We start from the raw sequence: 23,809 nt of genomic DNA, 5'->3' as shown, positions 1-23,809 counted from the left end.
CTTAGTGAGTTTGAGTTGCAGGCAAATTTTACCGTTTAACAAGCTCTGGGAAGTCTGGTGTCCCCAAGCAGAATGTTTGCAGCTTACTTGCAAACTTAGGAAGGTTGAGCGGACCAAAGTTTGAATCTTGCTCTGGACTGGGGAAACAAGCTCTTTACTGTTCACTGGAGTAGGAAAGGAAAAGTTGAGATTGTTCTGTGTAACCGAAAAGCCTTAGAAGGAGTGAGCAGCGCTGTGTTGTTTTTCAGAGCTAACTTCAACCGGCTCCTCAGGGAGCTGGCTCAAAGCGGGAACAGCCGCAGGAACGGTTCCGTTTGATGGGGACAAGGAGGCCGTTTCCTCGAGCTGTCGTGGCAAACGTTTCAGCGTGTATTAAATAAAATATTTTTTAATGAGAGCGTTCAGCGCGGCGCCACAGGCTGCTTTGTTCGCGTGTAAAGTCAGCTCTGCCGTAACCGGTGGCTGCCTAAAGTGCAAAAAGGCTCCGTTAACCGGACTCGGCTTCCCCAGCGGGGTCAGCGGTGCCTCGGCTCCTGGCGCGGGCGCTGCCGCCGCCATCCGGCCTCCCTCGCCCCGAGGCTACCCCGGCTGCTGCCGCGGGGCGAGGCGGGCGAGCAGCTCCGGCCGGGAGGCTCCCGGCGCCGTCCGACCGAGCGACTCCGAGCCACCGTTCTGCCGGCGGGGGCAGCGGGGCCGCCTCAGGGCCCGTCTCCTGCCCCCGCCCCGCCCGGCCCGGCCCTTCCCCTCCCAAAATGCCGGCGGCGGCGGTTCCGGTTCCGGGTGGCGCGGGCAGGCCGGGATTGGGGAAGATGGCGGCGGCAGGAGCGTCCGGGCGGGGCGGGCTGGGGTGGGTGTGGGTCTTCTCCGGTTGGGCCCTGGGCCTGTGCTCGCTGCTGGCCTCGGGGACGCGGCCCGCCGCTGCCACCACCCACTGGGTGGTCACCGAGGATGGCAAGATCCAGCAGCAGGTGAGCGGCGCCGGGAGCTGCCCACCGCCGCCTGCCCCGGCCCGCTGCGGCGGCAGGGAGAGCCCCTCCCCGCCTCGCCGTTCACCCGTAGCCCCGAGCTGGACGGTGGCGGCGGGACGGGGCCCGTTGGCCCGTTGCGAAGCCCGAAAGCCGCCGCAACCAGCCGGGAGGCGGTGGCGGGCGGCCCCAGCACGGGGGTCGCCCCTGGCGAGCTGGCGTCGGTCGCGGAACGTGTTTGGGAGTCACCGGAGCGGCGGGGAGGAGCGGTCGGGTCTGAGCGAGCCGAGGCCGGGTTTTAACTGGCCCCGTGTTTCGGTCAGCGGCCTCCCTGAGAGCCGTCAGCTCCTCAGGCCGGGCCGCTGGGTAAGCGCGGAGCCGGGGTCCCGCCTTGGCCCGCCGAGACCCTCCGGTGGGGTGCGGGGCCCTCCCGGCGGCGGGGCCGGGGCCGTTCCCGGGGCGCCCCGCCGGCTCCCCCGCCGTGGCTGGCGCAGCCCCCGTTACGAATGAGTCTGCGATTTTTCACCCCCGCGTTGCTTTTCAGTCTTTCTGGACGTAAAAAAAAGAGAAACGGTCGGGGGTCCGCTCGGTGCAGCAGCACCCGCGTGCCCTGTTCTGCGGTGATTTTGTGGCTTTACTCAAAGCATCTTAATTTGATACCGCGCTGTGCCTCGCGTTCGCAGAGCGGCTGAAGGAGTCGACGTGTGTTTCGTGTTTGGGCTTTTTCTCACTTGTTTTGGTCCCTTTGTTGCAAGGGCAGCAGCCCCAGAAATCCGCTGTCGTGTCAGCTCTGCTCTTGTTCGGTTTCCCTGGGGAGTGGAAGAGTTAATCGCTGTAGCAAGCAATGTGGCCTTCCCCCCTTGGAAAAACAAAGTGCGGGGAGATGAGTTTCTGTTAATATCCCCTTCATTTTGTGAGACTTTTTGGTCGGGTCTCCTGTCAGAAAGCGTTAGGGTCCCCAGGGAGGTGGAAGTGGTGTTCTCTGCAGGAAGCCCCCGCTGTTCTCGGGCACCTCAGCTGTCTGCGTGGATCCAGGTGCTCTCACCCTAGTTAATCATAAATTAATGAATGACAGCACTTCCAGAGCTAGCTCACCTCATTTTTCCACTTTATGCAGTGAGAGTGTACGATAACGGTCTGGAAGCGTCTCTGTGTGTATATTAATTGTATATCATCAAATTTGGGTCAAGGGTTGATTTTGATTATTGTATGAAAAGCAGCTGTGACTTGGAAAAAATCTAATTAGTTAAAATGACTTGAAAAATCTGGTTAGCTGAAGTCAGCACTGATTTTAAGAAATGGCTTTTTATGTCTGTCAACTGATGGTACAGGTAGAAGCCTCCACTGTACCGTTGCTGTCCAGTAAGCTATTCTATTACGGTCACCGATGATTTTTAAGCAGGGGCATTCCCATGTTCCATGTATGAAGTTCTGCAGGGCTGTAGGTGAAGTGATGAAATAATATCTGTGGAATAACTTCTCTTACCTGCCCGGTCAAAATTAATCCATCCATTTCCAGCAGCGAAACTCAAATTATAAATATGGTGTTACTTGGAATATGAGGAGCCAGATTCTTCAGTAGCTGATGCGTAGTGCTGTTTTTTTGTCATAAGATATATTTCAGTATTTGTTACTGTCATCCCCCTGGCTCTTGTGAAAATGATACTTAAATTTGTGGTTATTGCCATCCCTATAGACAACCTCTGAACTTTTTATTTTCCACTTATTTGTATTTTGGGGAATGAGAAGAGAGGGCATTTTCTAGAGCGAACTTGAACGTTGTTTTAAATACCAAAGTGTAATTGTGGTTCGGTGATTAGCAGCAAAACCAACAGATAATCTCCGTTGTCCAGCAACATGAAGGAATTGTCATTGTCCCGCTCTACGCTGCGCTGGTGCAGCCCCACCTCGAGTACTGTGTGCAGTTTCGGGCACCTCAGTTTAAGGGGGACATCAAACTAGTGAGTGTGTCCAGAGGAGGGCAACCGAGATGGTGAAAGGTCTTGAGGGCAAGACCTACGAGGAGCAGCTGAGGTCACTTGGTTTGTTCACCTTGGAGAAGAGAAGGCTGAGGGGTGACTTCATCGCAGTCTGAAGTTCCTCAAGGCGGGCAGTGGACAGGGAGGTGCTGATCTCCTCTCTCTGATGACCAGGGATACGACACGAGGAAATGAAATGAAGCTGTGCCAGGGGAAGGTCAGGTTGGACATTAGGAAGAGGCTCTTCACTGAGAGGGTGGTCGGTCACTGGAACAGGCTCCCCAGGGAAGTGGTCACAGCACCAAGCCCGTCAGAGTTCAAGGAACGTCTGGACGATGCTCTTATAGTCGTATGGTTTAGTTTTCAGTAGTCCTGCGAGGAGCAGGGGGTTGGACTTGATGTCCTTATGGTTCCCTTCCAACTTGAGATATTCTATGATTCATTGGCAATGGGATGATTCATAACTGATTTATTAATTCATTGGTAGAACCACAACATTCCAAAATATTTAAGCTGCCCTTCTGCTAATACCAAGACCGAAGTGCTTAACAGGACATAAGCCTAAAATTTCCCTGCAGAGCATCCCTTTGCTTGAATTTTTCAGAATATTCTTTGTTACATTGATATTTATCGTGAGAACATGTATTTTTACCAGTAGGCTTAGCCGTTCAATCGTTCTTTCCAGCTATTTTTACTTCGTGCATTTTCAGTGGGGCTTTTCTCCACATTCATCTCAAACTCTTTGGCTGTGCAGCTTCTTGTGTTTCTCTGGAGCATCTGGTGTTTTAGTTTCTCAGTGTACGTAGAGCGCTGCCTGTCATCAGCTTCTCTGCTAGTTCTAATTAACCTACTCTCATTTTATAGAAAAATATTGTCACATCAGGTTTTTCTATAGTACTCTAGACTACTCTGGACTCCTTTGAACATCCATGTTTGCTGCACAGCAGCCCAAGTTTGAATTTTGAAGCACCTTACCTACTGAAAGACAGCTGTGTAAGTCAAGACTGGTGTGAAATAAACCTCAGCTCTGCTGGTTTGAACTCAATAACCTAAGCAGGGTCACAGAGTAACACCACCTGCCCTCAGCTCAAAGCAGGGCCAACTGAGGGCCCTGCCGGGCTGAATTTTCTGTCCAGAGGTGGGGATTTGACGGCCTTGCTGGGCACCTGGTCCAGTGGTCAGCTGCCTTCAGTGTGAATTTTTTTCAGCTTTTCTAATTAGAATTTCCCATGTAGCAACAGATGTACGATGCTTCTCACTGTCACACCTCAGGAAGAGCCTGGCTCTGTCTTCTCTCTACCCTGCCTTTAGGAAGCTGAAAACAGCAGCAGTGTCCCCCTGCAGCTGAGCCCGCCTGCTTCTCTCAGCCGCTCTGCGTGTTCTGTGCTCCAGGCCCCTCACCACCTCGGATGGGCTTTGCTGGCCTGAAAACGGGGGACAGAAAGCTGAAGCAGGTGGGTGGCTGGTGGAGGGGGACGATCGCTGCCCTCACCCTGCTGGCTCCAGCCTTGCTGCTCTAGCCCAGGGTGCAGCTGGCCACCTCAGCTGCAAGGGCACACTGCTGGCTCATACCAACTGTTTCCTCGCCGTAGCCCAAACATCCTTCTCTGCAAAGCTGTTTTCAGTTCAGCTCCAGCCTTTCCTGCCGCACGGGGCTATTGCATCCCACACACCGGGTTTGCGCTTGCCATTGTGGACTTCGTGAGGGCCCTGGCAGCTCGTTTCTCCAGCTCGCTCTGTCACTGCAGCCCTGCCTTACACTATGGCCACCCCCACCCCACGTTTGCAGAGGACACCAGGCTTGCTGAGCTTTCTCCCTGTTGTTAGTAAAGACATTAAACAGTGTTGGCCCCAGTATTGATCCCTGAGGGATGCTGCTGGTGATCACCACTGTTGGACTTCGCGCTGCTGATGGCAACACTTCCAGCACAGCAGTTTCAAACTGGAAGTGGCTATTACTGTCTGGTGGCTAAGAGCGGTGGTATTAATACGCATTTATATTATTTAATTTTAGAAATATTTGCATTCTCAGTCTGAAACATGTTTTTCAAGATTGTCACCTTTTTACAGAGGAACAGGCTTGATCTTCACTTGGACTACCTCATTATCTGAATGAAGCCCATAAAATTAAGATGTGGGCGAAACTTAAGTGGTAGTAAGACCCAGACATTCCCCTCCTAAACGCGCCACTAGTGGGTGTCCAGATAAGCACCAGTGATTTTAGTTTGCTACTGTGAGCCTTGTTTTCCTTGTTACCAAAGTGCACTGTGGATGAGGAACTGAAAGCAGAAGTTACAGATCCTGGCCTGTATACAAAATCTGATAGCTGGAATCTGAGGGAAAGAGTGTGAGAATATTTTATATTATTGCCCTAAAATCTCTGTCAGCTGTTTCTCCTTATAGCGCAGCAACAGCGTAAGCCTTTAATATGAGACTACATTCAGGTGAGGTTGACTTTCCTGTGGCGTAAGGCTGCTAGCAATACCTTGCCTGAGACTTGAGCTGGAGTTCCTAGTGGTATAACAGCCTGGCAGGGGTAGCAATATTAATGCAAACTGAACAATTTTCTGTATATCAGCAAGCTCTCATCTCGTAAATGGAAGTGCTTGCTAAGTAGTCTCTGCTGTTCCAGTTTGTAGTGAGCATTTCTGAATGATGAAACAAATTAATTCCCAGCAGTGCATGTAATGTTTCATTGTCTAAGCCATCAAGGGAAAAGCCATCAAGCTGTATCTGTTGCCCAAGTAGCCTGTTTTGAGGTCAAATACATCATTCTCTGGATCACTTCATCTTCTTTTAGTCCGAGTCCACCTTCAGATATGTGTTCCTGCAAAACCAGGGACTGAGTAATCGTCACTGAGTGATTGAGAGATGATATGTCCTCAATGCACATGTTTATAAGCCTTTTTATTTCACAACTGGCAGTATAAAGTTCAGGCTAATATATAACTGATTTTAGACAGTGCTTGTCTGCCAGTAGGGAAACTAGCCACTCTACAGAAATACTAGCGTACTTCAAGAGAAGAGAGAAACTTGGTGTAAAGAGAGGACAGACAACTGACAGATTAAATGCAATGCAGGAAAGTTTCAGTAGTCATTCATGGCTTTAGGGGTGGGTGCCAACTGCTGTCATCTCAGACCTGACATATCAGGGCTGAGGTAGGGTCTTTCTAAAGATCCCTTGGTGGAGGTGATTAAAGCTGAGCAAGCTGGAGGGGGATTCAAAGGACTCGCTTTATGTGGGCTACTATAAACGCTGCGAAAGTTAGTTCTGAGTAACTAAACTAAAAGAAGCAAAGAAACCTCCCAGGGCAGATGGTCCAAAGCAGGACTGGGGAAGTGTTGCCAGGGGCAGAGAGCCTCTGGCAAGGAATCTGAGCTGGCAAAAAGTTGTTTTGTTTTTAATGTGCTGTCATGGTTTTTGAAGTTTGTTAGAGGTGATCTGGAACAGAGAGTGAACGAGCAGTGCTGGTTAGCCTGTTTGGGGCTAAGAGGACGAGCCACTCGGTAAACATGACATCTGAATTTCATGCAGTGCAGTAGTGTGCTTAATTCTGGCTTAGTACAAGAGGGGAGACATTACCTAACAGTTGTTCACTTGGTTGCAATTTGAATGTGAGTGTGCCTCAAGTTGCAGCAAGGCAAGATGATTCATGGATGGCTTTAGAGTTGGGTAATGCATTACTGGTATCTATGATCTGACTACCTGAGTACGCTGACAGCTTGAGATGAGAATAGTGGTCCATACGTTCAAGACTAGAGGAGAAGCAGCCATCCAAAACTAAGGAAAGCTGAAAATCTGGTGCAGCCAAATAAAAATCTATTTGCTACTTGCAAAAGCATCTTCTGCAATATATTAAGCAGTCAGTACTATCTTGAAAATGACAGGTGGATGTTTGCTTTGCTCTTTCTCTAAAGGTTAGTTTGCTTGGCCATATGACCTCTTTCTTGACTGAATTTCTTATCCTTCCAAGTCTGTTGTGTGCTAAGCAAAAAAAAAAAAAAAAGTGTTCATTCTTGCTACGTTACACACTTCAGTATGCCTTCCCCAAAACAGTTGCCAGTGCCTCTTTCTGAGTGTGTGCAAAGAGACCTACCTAGGCTGGAGGTTGGTGTGAGTCTGCTGCAGTTCATCCTGTCATCCAGCCCTAGGGTGATGAGCTGAAGCGTGGTGGTTTTGAAGCATCAGTCAGCTTGTCCTTAGGAAAAGGTAATCTTGTTCTGTTCTAAAACTTCTCTCTTGATCACCAAAAGACTGTGGGATTTAGGCCTTCTTCTAGTATGAAAAATAATAACTTTTAAAAATGCCTTCACTTTAAATTTTCTGCTTTTTCATAAGTCTATTTAAAAAGTTTGAACCTGAACATTTTGTGTAGTGAATGGTTGAGATGCTTAACGTCCTTGTCCCCGACAGGGTGCTGCTGACCTAGAACGCGCTTCACCAGCGCTGGGCTCTCAGGGGAGTGCAGCCTCTGTCCTTCTGTATTGCTGTGAAGGTCACAGCTAGAGCTGAATTTGATTAAAAATAGGCCTTCTGGTAGCCTGTATGTGGAGTGCAGTCAGAAATGCAAATTTTTTGTTCTTTGGGGCAGTGGTGGTAGAGAAGTAGCTTTGCTGCTGAGTTGAGAACAGTGAAAAGATTTGCATCTGCGGTGGAGGAGCTAAGAGGCAGATCCGAAGAGCTGCTGAAATATAGCTGTTGGTGCCCATGGCCCTCACGCCTGCCACGGTCTAGCAGGTAACCTTATGCCAGGTTTTAACTGCTGACAGCAAAGCTTTAATACAAAAATGTCTGCATTTAGCCCAGCGTAGTAATATACGCTGAGGTGGTTCAGTTTGTAAGTCCAGAAGGACCCAGCAGTGGCTCTGACCGTGTGTAGGCACCATGTCCTGCTCGCTCTTCCCACTCCTGGTGTTTCCATACAGCCTTGTCCTCCTGGCTCCCAGGTCCCATTTCTCTTAGCATCCTCACACTTTGATTTCCTGGCCTATCATCGTGTTTTCCATCACTTTTAATGTAAGGGTCGGGCAAACTGACAAGATCATACTAATCAGCCGTTCAAAATGGATTATTCTGTGGTGAACGCTGTGCTTGGTGCCTGGCAGGCCTTCTCCATATTGTGAGCTTCACAGCGAAAGGATAGCCTGGCAGGGACCCAAGCACATGTTTGCATGAAGGCCCCATCAGAGCCCGAAAGAGCAAAGTCAGCGAGACTCTGAAATCCACTGTTATTTCATGTGGCTGAACTTTTTTTTTTTTTCCTTTAAAGCTGAATCCCTACCTGTTACTATCCAGCTAGGAAATAAGAACCACAGTATAAAGCCCTTAAAATACACCACTGGATAAAGTCATTTCCCTTAAAGTTTAACCAGAAAAAACCAATGGGTTGTCTGCTGTTCATTTGCTGAAGAAATTACTGCTGAGGCTTAACCTTTTTTTTAGGTATCTTGTAAGTCATTTTTCACAATGAGAACAATCAGCCACTGGAATAATCTCCCCAGGGAGGTGGTGGATTCTCCAACGTAGGATACTTAAGATTAGCTGGACAGGGTGCTGGGTCATCTTGTCTAGACCGTGCTTTTGCCAGGAAGGGTTGGACCAGATGATCCTTGAGGTCTCTTCCAACCTGGTATTCATAGAATCATAGAACAGTTTGGGTTGGAAGGGACCTTAAAGATCATCCAGTTCCACCCCCCTGCCATGGGCAGGGACACCTTCCACTAGCCCAGGTTGCCCAAAGCCCCGTCCAACCTGGCCTTGAACCCTTCCAGGGAGGGGGCAGCCACAGCTTCTCTGGGCAACCTGTGCCAGAGCCTCACCACCCTCACAGGGAAGAATTTCTTCCTTAGATCTAATCTGAATCTACCCCCTTTCAGTTTAAAACCGTTACCCCTCATCCTATCCCTACACCCCCTGATGAAGAGGCTCCCCCCAGATTTCCTGTAGCCCCTTTAAGTACTGTGAGGCGGCTCTAAGGTCTCCCTGGAGTCTTCTCTTCTCTGGGCTGAAAAACCCCCAGCTCTCTCAGCCTGTCGTCACAGGGGAGGTGCTCCAGCCCCCTGAGCGTCTTTGTATTCTATGATTCTAATTAGTATTTTTCCTTTTCTCTACTTTCAACGTTAGAACGCAGTATTTCTAGTATTTGGCAGTGAGCAGGCAGCAGGAACCAGTCTGCCTTTATGAAAACAAGTACTTGTTCATTACAGACATACATGAGTTGATCTGGCATCTGTTTTGCTGCTGTAGAATATAAACCTGGACTAGAATATACATGTTAAAAATTTGTTTTGTACCCTTAAGTATGACCAACAGCATATTGCAGACAAGTGGTGTTACAAATAAAGTCTTGTTTTCCTTTGATGTATTTAGATCTGTTATCTACGATAGTCATAGCTGGTGTGCTCTTCAGAAGTGATGTCTGTTGAGCAGACCTATTCAATAATACTGCAACTTTGTTAGGTTTTATGTTTGAAGTGCTGCAAGTGTTTAAAATTTCTATTTTCCCTGTAGTGCAGCTACTCTCAATATCCAAACACCTAACGCTGTTTGTTAACAGATTCTCCAGCTGTAAGCTTTTAAATGGCTCAATGCTTATTATAAAAACTCACTTCAACATCATTTTTCTGTGTGAATTTTTCAGTGACATTGCTTGGAACAAACAAGTACCTTCTGACACTCCCTGTTCATCATTTGTATAAGCCAAAGCGTATATTTTCCAGTTTTGTAGCTTGTCTTGCACCAAAACGTGTACAGAATTTTTTGTGACTTTTTCAGAAATGCCATGCTAGCATCATGTTGGAGTGGCGAGTATCTCAAGACAGCAAGAATATACCAAAAGGCACGCTTCAGTTTTTAGATCCTTTGCTCCCAATTGAGCCTGCAAGGAGTTCCAGCCTATTTGAGTGGGAATTGCCTTCATTTCACAAGTACAGTGACAAAAGATCCACTGTCTGTAAAACAAGCCTATAAAACAAGTACACTTTGCTGTACACCATCATTTGATGTAGTATCTTTTCCAGCTTCTTTCTGTGCTAATCTGCCTTCTGCATGTAGTAGAAGCTTTTAGGATGTGCAGAGGCACTAACAGCTGTTCTGATTTTGGTGTTCCTGTGCCTCAGTTAACAGTGGGATTTCCACCATACTTTAAAAAAAGCCTTACCTAAAAATAGCTGACCGAGGCATTCATCGACCTTCATTTTAAAAACTTACTTCCTGGTGCAATATAACTGGATTGTGGGGAAAAATACACTGGAAGTGTGGCGGGTTAACCCTGGCTGGGTGCCAGGTGCCTGCTAAAGCTGCTCTATCACTCCCCTCCTCAGCTGGACAGAGGAGAGAGAATATAACGAAGGTTCGTGGGTCGAGATAAGGACAGGGAGATCACTCAGCAATTACTGTCATGAGTAAAATAGATTTGACTTGGGAAAAGTAACTTAATTTACTGCCAGTCAAATCAGCGTAGGGTAATGAGAAAGAAAAGCTAAATCTTAAAACACCTTTGCCTCACCCCTCCCTTCTTTCTGGGCTCAGCTTTGCTCTCAATTTCTCTCCCTCCTCTCTCCCATGGTGCAGGGGGCAGGGGATGGGGATTGTGGTCAGTTCGTCACCCGTTGTCTCTGTCACTCCTTTCTCCTCAGTGGGAGGACTCCTCACACTCTTCCCCTGCTCCAGCGTGGACAGCAGACAGTCCTCCATGAACTTCTCAGCACGAGTCCTCCCCATGGGCTGCAGTTCCTCACAGACTGCCCCAGCGTGGGTCCCTTCCAGGGGTTCTGTCCTTCATGCACAGGCTGCCCCAGCGTGGGTCCCCCACGGGGTCACAAGTGCTGCCAGAAAATCTGCTCCAGCGTGGGCTCCTCTCTCCACGGGCCACAGCTCCTGCCAGGAGCCTGCTCCAGCGTGGGCTTCCCGTGGGGTCACAGCCTCCTCTGGGCACCCACCTGCTCCAGCGTGGGCTTCCCGTGGGGTCACAACCTCCTTTGGGCACCCACCTGCTCCAGCGTGGGCTTCCCGTGGGGTCACAACCTCCTTTGGGCACCCACCTGCTCTGGCATGGGGTCCTCCCCGGGCTGCAGGTGGGTCTCTGCTCCCCTGTGGACCTCCCTGGGTGCAGGGCACAGCTGCCTCACCATGGTCTTCATCGTGGGCTGCAGGGGAATCTCTGCTCCGGCACCTGGAGCACCTCTTCCCCCTTCTTCTTCACTGTCTCGGTGTCTGCAGGGTTGTTTCTCTCACATTCTCACTCTGATCTCCTGGCTACAGTTGCCCTCCCAGGTTTGGTTTTTTTTCCCCTTCTTAAACACGTTATCCCAGAGGTGCTACCACCGTCACTGGTGGGCTCGGCCTTGGCCAGCGGTGGGTCTGTCTTGGACCCGGCTGGCGTTGGCTCTGCCGGAATGGGGGAAGCTTCTGGCACCTTCTCAGAGAAGCCACCCCTGTGGCCCCCTGCTGCTAAACCTTGCCATGCAAACCTTACAAGTCTAATTATTCAGAGACTTTGATATATGCAGGTAACACAGGAGACTAAAACTTCACGGTTTGATTCAACTTCAGTGTCTTTTTTTTGCTACACAAATTCTGTGTGTTTCTTGCTGAATCAGGTTCTTAGTGTACTTTGTGACACTGAATAAATTTGAACTGTGCTTTATAAAGAAACTTTCACCTTTGGGCAAAGTTGAACAGAGAACGCTTATTCTAAGAGTGGGTTTACTGGCAGGCTTTCTGCAGTGGAGCTATAGTAGCTATAGTGATTTCCTGTTGGATTGACGTAACTTTACAAACAAATTCACCAACATTGTAGTTGTCGCTTTGATTTCTGCTGCCAGGTGATAGTTGATAGGAATTTGGTACTTGTTGCATTGTTTTTCTGTCAGTGCATGCATGCTGGATTGGTAACATACCACTCCAAATTCCCAAATGCTAAATTCAAACCTAACACTCCTGAGACTTTTATCGGAAGTTAAAACCAGAAGCTGTCCCTGGATATCATTCTGTTTCTGAATGAATGATAAGCTGAGATCCTTCATCTTTCAGAATAAGACTTTCTAAATGGTGATGCCTGCATAACTTCCTGCAAAAAATCACTCCCCAGATGCAGTTTGTCACTGGAAGTGGAGCTGATAGTTGGCTTTGCTCCCCGTGACTGTGTAGTATCATGCCAGCAGCCTTCAGATGTCAGAGGAACAGTGTTATTTTTGAATGGGTGATCAAGTGCTTTAAACACAGTAAAACTTTCCCTTGTTTTCTTTGCAAATTCATCTCTCATTAGCTTGCACATACCGTGGTGGTTTCTCTAGCAAATGAGGCATGAATAGGTGCCACATTCAGTGCATGACTCTGGTTTTGTGTGCAACCAGTTCAAAGTGAGGTGGGGCCCAGAGGAGGAAATATGAAACATGACTGGAAGTAAAGCGCTGTAGACTTCAATACTTCAACTAACAACATCATTAGTTTTTTTGATACAGTATTTTCTGTGCTTCTCTGGATCATTGCAGATACTTGGTCACCCTTTATTGGCAACAGTTAAATCCATAATCTCCAAATTCATAGTGTAAAAATTAACTGGTGTCGGTAGCACCTATTATTTTCTATTCATCTGGTGATGTAAGAGAATTAATTTGCTCAGGCAGAAAATGAGTTATATGCAGGTATCTGGACTGTGTAGGTAGCCACCCACCAAAATGACTCCACGCTAAAGGAAGCAGTTCAGCTTTCAATTTGGAAAGGAATACTTAGCCAAATTTAGCCAAAACCACCATTAGGGTTGTTTTGAGGGGGAAGATAAAAGGAACAAATGTTTTCATCTTAGAGGATAGGATCTGTGCTCAGCAGGGAGGCTTGCAAGGAATGTCAACTTCACAGTCAGTAGTCCAAAGATTTGAGCTTCTTATCTGCCTCACAGCCAAGAAAACATGGCCCAAGGCTTAATGAGGATACATTAAATATTAAAATGACCCGGAAGTTTGCTGTTGTCCTGCTGAAGTTCTCTGCAGTAAGAGAGAGTGCCAGAAATGTGTCCAAGTTGTTTGGAAAGTTGACAAAAAAATGAAGAGCAGGAGCTCAGGAGGTTCTCCTGCACATGTATATATGGCAGAGTTTTTCTATTAAATTGTAATGTCGCCAAGTTTGGAGAGACATCATGGGGGTGGACAGCCGCGTGGAGATATCAGCACTACACCCAGGTAGTGCGTACATCTTCATGCAGCAGCTAGTTCTGTATCCTGAAAGCATTTAAGGAAACTGAGCAGATCCAGGAATATCTTGGTGTAGACCATCTACCGTAACAGTCATTATGTTAAAATGTGAGATCTTGCTGTCCTTGTCACCCTTTGTCCTTTCATCCTGCCATCACATACTCCTGTCCATTTCCTTGCTTCTGTTCTCATAGTGAATCCTCCACGAGCTAATTTCATATACCAGTTCAGATAAAGCAACTGCTAGGGGATCGTGTCCTGTTCTACTGCTGAGTTTGGGTTAGCTTGCAAGTGAGCCTGGTGGGCACCAAAGCTGACACGCAGGACTAACTGGTATCGCACTGGCAGATGGAGGAATTGGGGCTGGAGTCCTGGAAGTGAGCCTTTGGATCAGCTCAGCTGCCCATACACCACCTTCTCAACTGTAGTGGCTTTTCCCCGACCTGGTCAGGCAGCAGAATTGATCTGGCATGAGGACAAGGCTGGGGTGTTTCAGCTGTGCAGTGAAGTGCCATGGCTTACTGAGCCCAGTTAAGGACCAGTAAAGGTCTGGCATGTAACCGCTCTTGTGTGACGTATCTGTAATGTCGCTCCTCATTGAGCTGCCAGTTCCTGTGCATAGCTGGGGAGACTGTAGCACGGTCTCCTGTATCAGAGTTTTCAGTCTTCATCTGCTTACCTCTTCATTTTGTTCACTTACATCTTAATTCTGAAGGCGATAGGTCTTACTGCTAGGCTGGTGTCTTAAATTAGTTGCATGGAGGAGTTGACTTGAAACTGAAGTAATTTATGCCTATTGAGGGACACGATGCAGGAATTTTAAAGCTATAAAAGAAAATAGGTTTTTGCAATTGAAGTTTAAGGTACCTAGTATTTCAGCAGTAGGTACTCTTAGTATGTTGTAAGAAATTTACTTGCTTAGAATTTGTGTGCCTAAATAAACTAAAATAGGTTTAAAATTAAAGCATGGTTTGAACTGGATTCTCGACTAACAACGTTGCTTGAAGTACAGATTTAAATTATGGGCATATTATGAATGCTGAGTGGACAGAAAACCTCCTAACAGGCAAACTGTAGTTGAATGAACATAACTTCATACCTTTTAAAATTGCTCCAATTAGGAGGATGTCTGGCATGATGGACTGTTGAAATGTCTTGCAGGTGGATTCACCAATGAACTTGAGGAACCCGCATGATTTGGTAATACTAATGAGACAAGAAACAACAGTTAACTACCTCAAAGAACTGGAGGTAAAGCTTAATGTTAAGTACTAACTAATTTCTGAAAATACAGGCATTTTTTTTTTTCACAGGCTTTTTAGTGATAGATGTAGATGGGGAACATAAATCATTCGTGGCATAATTCTGCTTCAGTGAAAAGATGAAGAATCCCTCAGATCTCAAGAATTCTGTGCCTCAAGTTTGCTCAACTGGTTATCATTGTCCCCAGTTGCATCATTCCCTGTTGTTATCCATAAATCCTAACATTTTTAAGTAAAGTAATTTAGGTACTGTATTCTGTTGCTGACTACTATATTCCAGAATACAGAGCAGGTCGCCTCTGTTTTTTTCAAGCCCATTTATTATTGAAAAAGGATCTGAGAACACCCTTCTGGAAAGGACTTTTAATGAACTTTGAACTGATAACTTAAACTAAAGTTTAAATATAACATGGACTGGGCAAGCTACCATGTCACAGCCTTTCTTCTGGCTGTGCACTCCTTTCTCTTGTGTCAGCTTTGGTTTTGTCAGATGAGCATAAGGAGCTAAATGGGAGGTTCGACGAGCACCAGAGGCAGCTTTAGGTGAATGGGAGAAGTGGAAGGGAGGGGAAAAAAGCAGGACTGCCTCTCGTGTGACTGTATTCAGCCAGTCTTCCTCACTGAGGTATACTCATTTTTGTGGTAATGGACATTTTAGCTATGGATGGAACTATAGTTGTAAGCTTTTCAGGACATGGGTTGTGGGTTTGGAAATTACTAATGTGCAATTTGTGTCATACAAAGGACTTCCAGCAGAAGTTATCTATTGTAAGATCTGGTACAAGTTGCTACTACTGTGTATCTCTCTAGTATTGCATAGTAGTGGGTAATCAAATGTGTATGGCTTTAATTAAAAATGCAAATTTTCTTCTCATTTCACATATACAAATCCTCATGATATTTAATGGGTTTTCAATTTGCAGATCTAGGTGAGAATTAAATACAACTTCCTGTGCTGGGACAGACCGTTAGGCCATTCACTGCTCATGGTAATCAATACCTGTGAGCTTTATGGGGCGAAAGGTAGCTCCTAAGGCACATCATGAGCTGATCTATAGAAATTAGTCTCAATTCTTGCATTAGCCTGCTACCTCAGTGGTACTTAGCACACTGAGTGGTTAAGAAGTTCATTTTGTTTACAGTCTCTAATATTATTTCCATGAGGTCTAACAGTGGAGGAGAGTCCAAATATGGAAAAGTTAACAACTGTTTCTTCTTTTTCTGAATTGCCTATCATGAATTTGGAATGCTCTTAGCCCTCTTTTTAGGTACAGAAGGAGAAATAAGGACCTGTTGAAGTTGTATTATTTCTCATGAAAGTGTTTATATTCCATCTAAATAAAAAAAAAAATGTCATACAGATGTTATAAAATACAAGGAAATAGTCCCAAAATTTGAAGAGATTGTTTTAGATTTTCTTCAAATAGAGTTTGTTTTAAGGAAAAAGTTAGACTCTTCAACTCCTAGCAACTATAGAGTTTGCTTTCATCCGTATGCATTCTTCTGTTTTTTTTTTTCTATTCCTACAGAAACAGTTAGTTGCTCAAAAGATTCATATAGAGGAAAATGAGGACAGAGACACAGGGCTGGAACAAAGGCATAATAAAGAGGATCCGGACTGCATTAAAGCAAAGGTGCCCTTGGGGGACCTAGATCTATACGATGGCACGTACATCACCTTAGAGAGCAAAGATATCCGGTAATAAGATGGTTTATATTTTAAGATCTTTACTGAATGAAAAAATCAACAAAACCTCTAAATGCAAGTAAAAAGAAAAATACCATCACTGACTGTTCTTTAGATGACAGTTGGTTTATTTTGTGTCAGTGTGGAATAAAATTGAAACAACCTCTGCCACTAATTATGACAGGGTGCGACAGAAATGCTGTTTCCCAAAAACTGTCCATGTTAGTCCTACCCCGAAACTTCTCAGTTCTGTTCCAAGGCTCCCAGTCAGTTCTACCACTGTAACTCTGCACTGATATGGCCAGACATGTGAATTAAACTACAGTGTGTCAAGTAGAAGGGGGTTGAATTTGCTTGAGTGTGCTTTGTGTATTTTGAGCTAGATAACACTTCTGGTCCTGAGAACTGTCTTGACTTAAATTTGAATGAAATTCTGTTGATTACCAAGCTGTTGAACCTCCTGGTCATATTTCACCCCCTGTGTTTAGCAAGTAAAGAATGTGTGGAGAGTCTGCCTGACATTCAGCTTCACTGGGAATTCATCTTCAGGGCTGACTGTTTCGGTTTTGTAGTTTTAATTTTTTAACATAATCATATGAGCACTTGAAGTGGGAAGAGATTAATTTTATCCTCAGATACCTTCATTTGGGCTTCTTGCTAATACTTGGGGTTTGTTTCAGTTGAAGAGTCTTCTAATCTGCTTGCGTTGCCATTTTCCTGGCAGGTAGATCATTAATCATAATAGTGATACACGAGGTTGATGCTCAGACATTTTGGAGGCTATCCAAATGTTGATGTTTTCTCTAAAACAGTCAGAAATTTATTTACTTTATCCTATAGTGGTGACATCCTGATACAACTGGAGTCTGGGAAGACATCAGAAATGATCTAGTGTGCTCAAACACAGGATCTTTGTAATGGTCAAATCAGAATACTGTGTCTGTCAACCACAATACTGTCTCTTATGAACTTTAGCAGTATTTTAATCTGGAGTCTGCTGTTGTTATGTCCTCAGCCCTGAAGACTATATAGACACAAAGTCCCCAGTGCCTCCAGACCTGCAGCAGCCAGACTGTACAAAAGTTCTAGATCTTCCATACAGTATTCATGCTTTTCAGCACTTACGGGTAAGTGAGCAAATGCAAGTACGGTTTTTTTCCCCGTCAGGAAGAGGAATAGAAAACTCTTCCTGGCAGGTCTCAGTCAAGGTTGAAAGGTATTGTAATCTTTCAAGACTGTTTCAGACTTTTTTTAAACCACAATTGTGCCCCGATTAAAGTATCCCGTTTCTCTTTTGTCATTGTTTGCCTTATTTTAGAGGACATTTTTAGGAAAATGGAGTATTTTGTTTTCAAAATACACGTTTCATTAGTAAAATGGTAGCTTTCCTTGGAAATGCTTCTAACTTGTGAATTGTTTCAGTTAAAATTGGAGAGTGCTGAACATGGTCCTTAAACTGTATGGAGATTCAGGGTCAGAAAATTGTTTGCAGGCTGGTCGGTAGCTTCTAACACACTTGACTCTGTCTTTGGTATCTGAGTGCCAAGCCCTAACCCAGAGGATGAGATAATTGTTCCTTACTAGTACAAAGTTCATCTGCTTTAGAAAGGTGACAGTGGAAGTGTGGTGCAAAAATTGTTTTTGTCAACAGTATTATATGAGCAATTTTTCTAATGCAGACACAGCTTTAGTGCTTGTGTTTTGCTATTTCTTTTATTACAGGTCTTTAAAATAACTTTTCATCTACAAATAATGATTTTCTTACGGACAAAACAGGAACTGAAGTTTTTTAGCTCTGTTCCTGGGTCTAGATGTACTTTTGAAGGGAGTTTGTTTGTTGTTGGGGAAGGAAGAAAGAGAAGGAAGAGATGTAGGGATACTTTCATAGCGTGCCTGTAACCTGACAAACATGAGTTAAGTGCTTCAGTGGTCATCAGTGAAATTAGTAAGCTGCCAGATACTCAGTGCTACCAGAAATTAATATTTCTCCTGTAGCATTCACAAGCAGAGGCTGCTTTTGTCTACTTCTAATGTTTGCCTCTCTGTAATAATACATATTATTCATCCATCAGATGTGACATTATCCTGTCAGGTCCCAAAGACCTTGGTACGAAAGGGTGATAGGAATGTAAAATCACCAAGCTGTAAATGGGAGTTAAACTCTTGCCTATATTTCTCTACTTTTAGTTAAAGTGTCAGCAAATACCTATATTCAATTTTTATTTTAGGGTGTCCAAGAAAGAGTTAATCTTTCCGCACCCTTGTTACCTAAAGAAGATCCAATCTTCACATACTTATCACGGAGGCTGGGAAGAAGTATAGAGGAAATAGGTCATCGTATTTATGACGGGCTAATGAAGGTATGAAACTCATCTTGCTGCATGCACAAAAAGAGTGTTAGAAAGGTCTCGCAAGATTAGATATGCCTGGTACATGCTATCAGGTCCAGTACTAGTTTTGCACATACGTTTTTGGCTTACATTTTAGTTACAAAAAGGCAGACTAAAAAAATTTTATGCTAGGCAAGCAAAGGTAGGAGAAGGCATCAGCAAAGCCAGTAAATAGATACTTACTGTCATCTTCAATGGCAGGCTGATGGTCTGGCAAGCCCCATTCATTGCTCTGTCAAAGTAATAAGAGCTTTTAAACAGAAATGCAGGTACTTAAAGAACAAAGAAGAAACAATAGCACTGAAATGCGTGTGTTTTTATTAAATGCCTTCCTGCAAAATATAGAAACTCTTATTGAAGTCCAACTAAGCTGCTGATGCTTAAACTACCATCACCTCTCATTTCATCTCGTTTTGAATTTTTACCTGTCTGAAAGGCAGAAGCTCTGTTTCTTTAATACATTTATATGCTAGTTCATTCTTCCTAAACATTCACAACTGTTGCCAAATGGCAGCTTTTCAGAGGAAGAGGATAATTTAGACCAGAATTGGTGCTCATATTTCCATCGCATAGTAATTAAAGCCCTGATTAACCTTCTAGTTCATGTCTTAGGAGTTAGTACAGCTCATGTGTTTCTCTTTACTGCAGAACTCTTCTTCCTGGGTTCTCTATAATATGGCTTCTTTTTACTGGAGAATAAAGAATGAGCCGTACCAAGTAGTAGAATGTGCCATGCGTGCCCTTCATTTTTCTTCAAGGTAAGAATTGCTAATAAAGATTTCTTTTCAGATTGCTTTTCTAGTTATCCTAATTAGTAAACAGGTTTTAGTTTCTAAGACTGTATCCTAAAGAATAATCCATGTTACTTGTTCTTAACCATTATGCACGATACTAGGCATATGTACAGTTTAGACATTTTTCTACCAGATTACATATTTAACATGTGACTGTATCCTTATGTATGTGAGTGTATCCTTACGCATGATTCTTACACAGTCTGACCTATTAATGTCTGTTTTTTTCTTTTTTTCTTTTCATTTTCTTTCCTTCTTTTAGGCAAAATAAAGATATTGCACTGGTAAATTTGGCAAATATTCTGCACCGGGCTCACTTCTCTGCAGATGCAGCTATTGTGGTCCATGCAGCTCTGGATTACAGTGACTTCTTTACCAGCTATTACACTTTGGGAAATATATACGCAGTAAATACCATCTTTATTTTCCAAGACTTGTAGAAAACCAAATATTATTTAATCTTTGTGGCTTGACTTGTAATGCTTTACTCTTACAATGTGTCTGTGTTCCACATGCATTTCATGCTTAATGCTTAAGATTCTGTCAAGATATTTTCATCCAAAAGTCTGTCTTTCAGCACAGGTTTTTATCTGCACTTGGAAAAAAAATTGCAGGGAAATTCTCCTGCAGCCTTTCTCTAGCAGATACAGCGGCTTGAGTTTCAGAAATAACAGGCTGCTTGTTACCACAAAGTAAAATTTGAGTTAATGACTTCTTTGAAAATGGAATATTTTTTGTTACCTGTTACTGAACAATAGCTAATTTTCTCTCTCCGTCATTCTTCAGATGCTTGGAGAGTACAACCACTCAGTCCTGTGTTACGATCATGCTCTACAGGCCAAACCAGGGTTTGAGCAAGCTGTAAAAAGGAAGCATGCTGTCCTATGTCAGCAAAAACTTGAGCAAAAACTGGAAGCCCAGCATAGGTAACTAAAGAAACATCCTAGTGACAGTTCATACAGTCGCGCTTTTATTGTTCTGTTACAGCAATTTCTTACATTTCAAATAGAATAATGATTTTCAACTTTCTGTATTTCTTTGACTATGCAATAAAATTATTTATAAGAATACTTTAAGAAACCTGAAGTTGAAAATGTGCAACACTTTAGGAAAAGCTGCTATTTTAAAAAGCATTCGAAGTAAATCTATTCTACTGTTGAACTTTCAAGATCACTTCAGCGAACATTAAATGAATTGAAGGAATATCAGAAGCAACATGACCATTACCTCAGGCAACAAGATGTTTTAGACAAGTACAAGCTCATCCAGGAGGAACAAATCTTGAGGAACATCATTCACGAGACACAGATGGCAAAAGAAGCTCAATTAGGTACAACTTTTCAGAGTTCACGCTCATTATAGCAATGAAGAATTGCACATATTCAGATTAATGTCAGGACGTAACTTCTTAGTATATTAAGATGGCCATAAGTGGCTGTTGTGTTTTGCTTATTAAAACAGAATGTGCAATGTGTTCTTGAACAGGGGTTTTTTGAGTCTTTTGAAGACAGCATTTCCTATGTGCTGATGAAATAAATAAAAAGGATTGACTGAATTAGGAGTGGAGGGGTTGACTGTATGCTGTCTTTGTCTCCTCGGAAACCTCACTTATATAGTAGAAAAAACTGTTTTGTGCTTTGCAGGGAACCATCAGATCTGTAGACTGGGCAACCAGCAGCATAGCTTGCACTGCCAGTGGGACCAGCCTGTTCGTTATCACCGCGGAGACATTTTTGAAAATGTGGAATATGTTCAGGTTTGTCTGTGAATTGATACCACTGCTTTAAGTTGCATCCCATTTGCCTTATTAGCTAAATAGTTCAATTTTTTTTGAGGCTTGTCAAAGGGGGTACATTTTGGGTGTGGTAATTATAGTGAGAAATCATTTAGTCTCTTTTCCAGAGTGTAAAGTATTTAATGCTAGTTTCTTTTGCTAGTCATACAAGCTGAGATCAGCTGTGGATTATGGAAATTTAGAGGGTTCATTGTATAAGACTTTGTTTTACTTAGAAAAGAGAACTGTTAGAATTATTGAATCGAAAAACTTTATAATATAGTCCAAAGTCTTAGTTTCCAGCCACTTCTATATTGACTGCTTTGCTTTTTCAACCTGCCAAGAAGAGCCAAGTATTTCTTTCTAGGAAGTATAAGAATCCTCACCTGAGGAATTAGAGCTTTCTCTTACACAAATATACTACATTTCAGGCACGCTAGCAGGAGTGTAACATGTTTAATTTTCCAATTTAGTTTCCTTCAGAGAGGACAGGAAAAAGCATTAGGCAGTGAATGTTAATAAAGAGACAAAGGTTTTCTAAGGAGTTCGTTTTCTTTTCTAACGTATGTGTGGTATATGAAACAAGAATTATTCTTTAGTGGAAAGAGTATTCCAGCATAACAGCTTGAAAGTGTGCTTAAAATAATATTGTATCAATCACTTATCTCCACGGCCTGAAAATGGATCATAGTTTCTTTTGTTTATTACGCTGTCATATGACTTGAGCTACACAACTTTTGCATGCTCCTTCCAGTTTAATCTTTTTTCCTACCAGAAGGAGCACAAAACCACCATAAGCAATTAAATGGAAGAGCAAAGCTCAGTGGGGTTGAATCTGTGAGTGCTTTTGCAGCCCCAAAATAAGGTGTTAGCCCCGTATTTGCTGATTGTGAATCCTGAATTAGACAGTGCACCAAGGAAATCTGATACAGGAATATTGAGAAGTTTTGAAAGCCAGGTGTGTACTCACCCTGAAAATCCAGAATGACACCCAAGCAACACTGCTGCTGGGTTAGAGCTACAGACAGAGATTATGGCTTCATTTATTTTGCAGTGTGGAATGTGCTCTGGAGTTTCCCCTTAACTAGTTTAAGAAACAGGAATAATTATTTTTAATTATGCTGTGTTTTCTTCTTGGGTGTTCTTCCTACTATAATAATTAAAAATTCAGATTATCAAGATAATTTTGCAAGCCACGAGTCTTAGTAACTCTGACTTGAATTAGAGCTATGCAGTCTAGATAAGTAGATTATGTTTGCTCAGTACCTTTTAGCACGTTTTTGTTGTTTTGCACTTGTGTTTTCACTGCTGACTTATTTACAACATGAGTATTACTTTTCCATGGTGTGAGTCAGTCAGGAGACTTGAATTTGCATTTTTTTCCTGCTACCCAAATTTGAGCTCATCAGTGAGGCTTCGCTACATAAATGGTGGGGAAAAAAATAATTTGCAGAAATTCAGACAGTGATATACCATCTCTTTTCTTCATTCAATATTGGTTTTCTGTTGTTTCCAGTTTGGTGAAGACTCTTCAACTTCTAGTATGACATCTGTGAATTTGGATCTTCACGCAAACCAAAGCGACCACAGCCAGTCCTTGCAGTCTTCCCCTGTTGCTCGTTCTATCGTTTCAGTGTGGAGTGTAGAATCCAACAGAGTGAGTGGAGTGGATAAGCTTTGCCTTTTTAAAGAGGAGTTGTGAAAGAGTGAAGCTTGTCCTTGTTTACGTGAAACTTCTTAGCAATTGGGCTACGCTTTTGATGTGTGGCAGAACTGGAGAATGTAGCAGTCTGAATTTTCTTCAACATATAAGCATCTCCGTAATTTCTCTGTACCAGTTTCCCATCATTTGAAACTCTACTAGAGTGCAGAGAGGGTTGTTCTTAGCTGACTTTGTAAACATTTGCTGCAAATAAAGCAGTACAACTGAGTGAAGATAAACTGAACTGCTGATATTCCAGAAAAGATAGAAAAATAATAGTTTTAAAGATCTCTGCTCTTTTTTTCCTCCAGACTATTCCTTATGTTTTTATTAACTTGTTAATTAGAATATTTAAAATGTTGAGAAAACAATAAAAAATAATTCCTTTGCCCCTTAGGACAAGCAACATATTCTTTGGCCTCAGCGATCAGAGTGCATGAAATCGTTCCCCAAAATTCCTGACCCAGAAGAACTGCCAACTTATTTCCTGCCTCCAGAAAATAGGGGATTCAGGCAAGTGTTGATCGTTAAAAACTGTATTTGTAAATTTTCACTAATGAGTATTTTCTTTCTGGAGAGGATGGATGCAATTAGTAATCAGCAGCACAGATGTGTTCAGACCTCTTGCTCTGGCCGTTCCACAGAAGGAGGGTATTTTCCTTTATTGTTGTCTTTGCTCTAACTGTAACAGTCAGATCCAATTTCATGGTGATTCTGCCCTGACTCTTAGTACAAGGTGAATACATGAAATATCTACAGTATTACTAAAAGAATGAGGATTTAAGCACAAGTCTGAATGTCTTGTAGAGTATTTAACAAAAAAAATCCTTGAGAATGAGCTGAATATCTATTTAATAACTACAGTTGACTGTTGTACATTGCATACATCCTCTCAGCATTAGTTATGACAACAGAACATTGTGAAGACCAGAAAATACTAAAAAAGGATTAGGAGTGGAAAGCCCTGGCTCGTTGCTTTGGGACAGAGGTAGAAAACCAGCTTATTTGTGGAATAGTCAGTAATGTTTGTTATTACGTAGGATAAAATAAATGTGTCTGTGT

General features: G+C 43.6%; 1 protein-coding gene across 1 annotated transcript in view; it reads left to right on the top strand.

Annotated features, from left to right (window-relative positions):
* Positions 1-744: 744 nt before the first annotated feature.
* Positions 745-23,809, top strand: part of TTC17 (tetratricopeptide repeat domain 17) — a 59,483-nt gene continuing 36,418 nt past the window's right edge. The window contains exons 1-12 of the mRNA XM_074852498.1: positions 745-968; positions 14,300-14,389; positions 15,930-16,099; positions 17,103-17,214; positions 18,316-18,447; positions 19,126-19,235; positions 19,534-19,678; positions 20,058-20,197; positions 20,441-20,601; positions 20,915-21,027; positions 22,562-22,702; positions 23,145-23,260. Of these exons, the coding sequence (XP_074708599.1) occupies positions 753-968; positions 14,300-14,389; positions 15,930-16,099; positions 17,103-17,214; positions 18,316-18,447; positions 19,126-19,235; positions 19,534-19,678; positions 20,058-20,197; positions 20,441-20,601; positions 20,915-21,027; positions 22,562-22,702; positions 23,145-23,260 (1,646 nt within the window). The 5' untranslated portion in view covers positions 745-752. The remainder of the gene's footprint in view (positions 969-14,299; positions 14,390-15,929; positions 16,100-17,102; positions 17,215-18,315; positions 18,448-19,125; positions 19,236-19,533; positions 19,679-20,057; positions 20,198-20,440; positions 20,602-20,914; positions 21,028-22,561; positions 22,703-23,144; positions 23,261-23,809) is intronic.

This window comes from Strix uralensis, chromosome 29 (assembly GCF_047716275.1).
Source record: "Strix uralensis isolate ZFMK-TIS-50842 chromosome 29, bStrUra1, whole genome shotgun sequence".
NCBI lineage: Eukaryota > Metazoa > Chordata > Aves > Strigiformes > Strigidae > Strix > Strix uralensis.
Note: the sequence above shows the minus strand (reverse complement) of the source record. Positions and strands in the feature narration are given on the sequence as shown.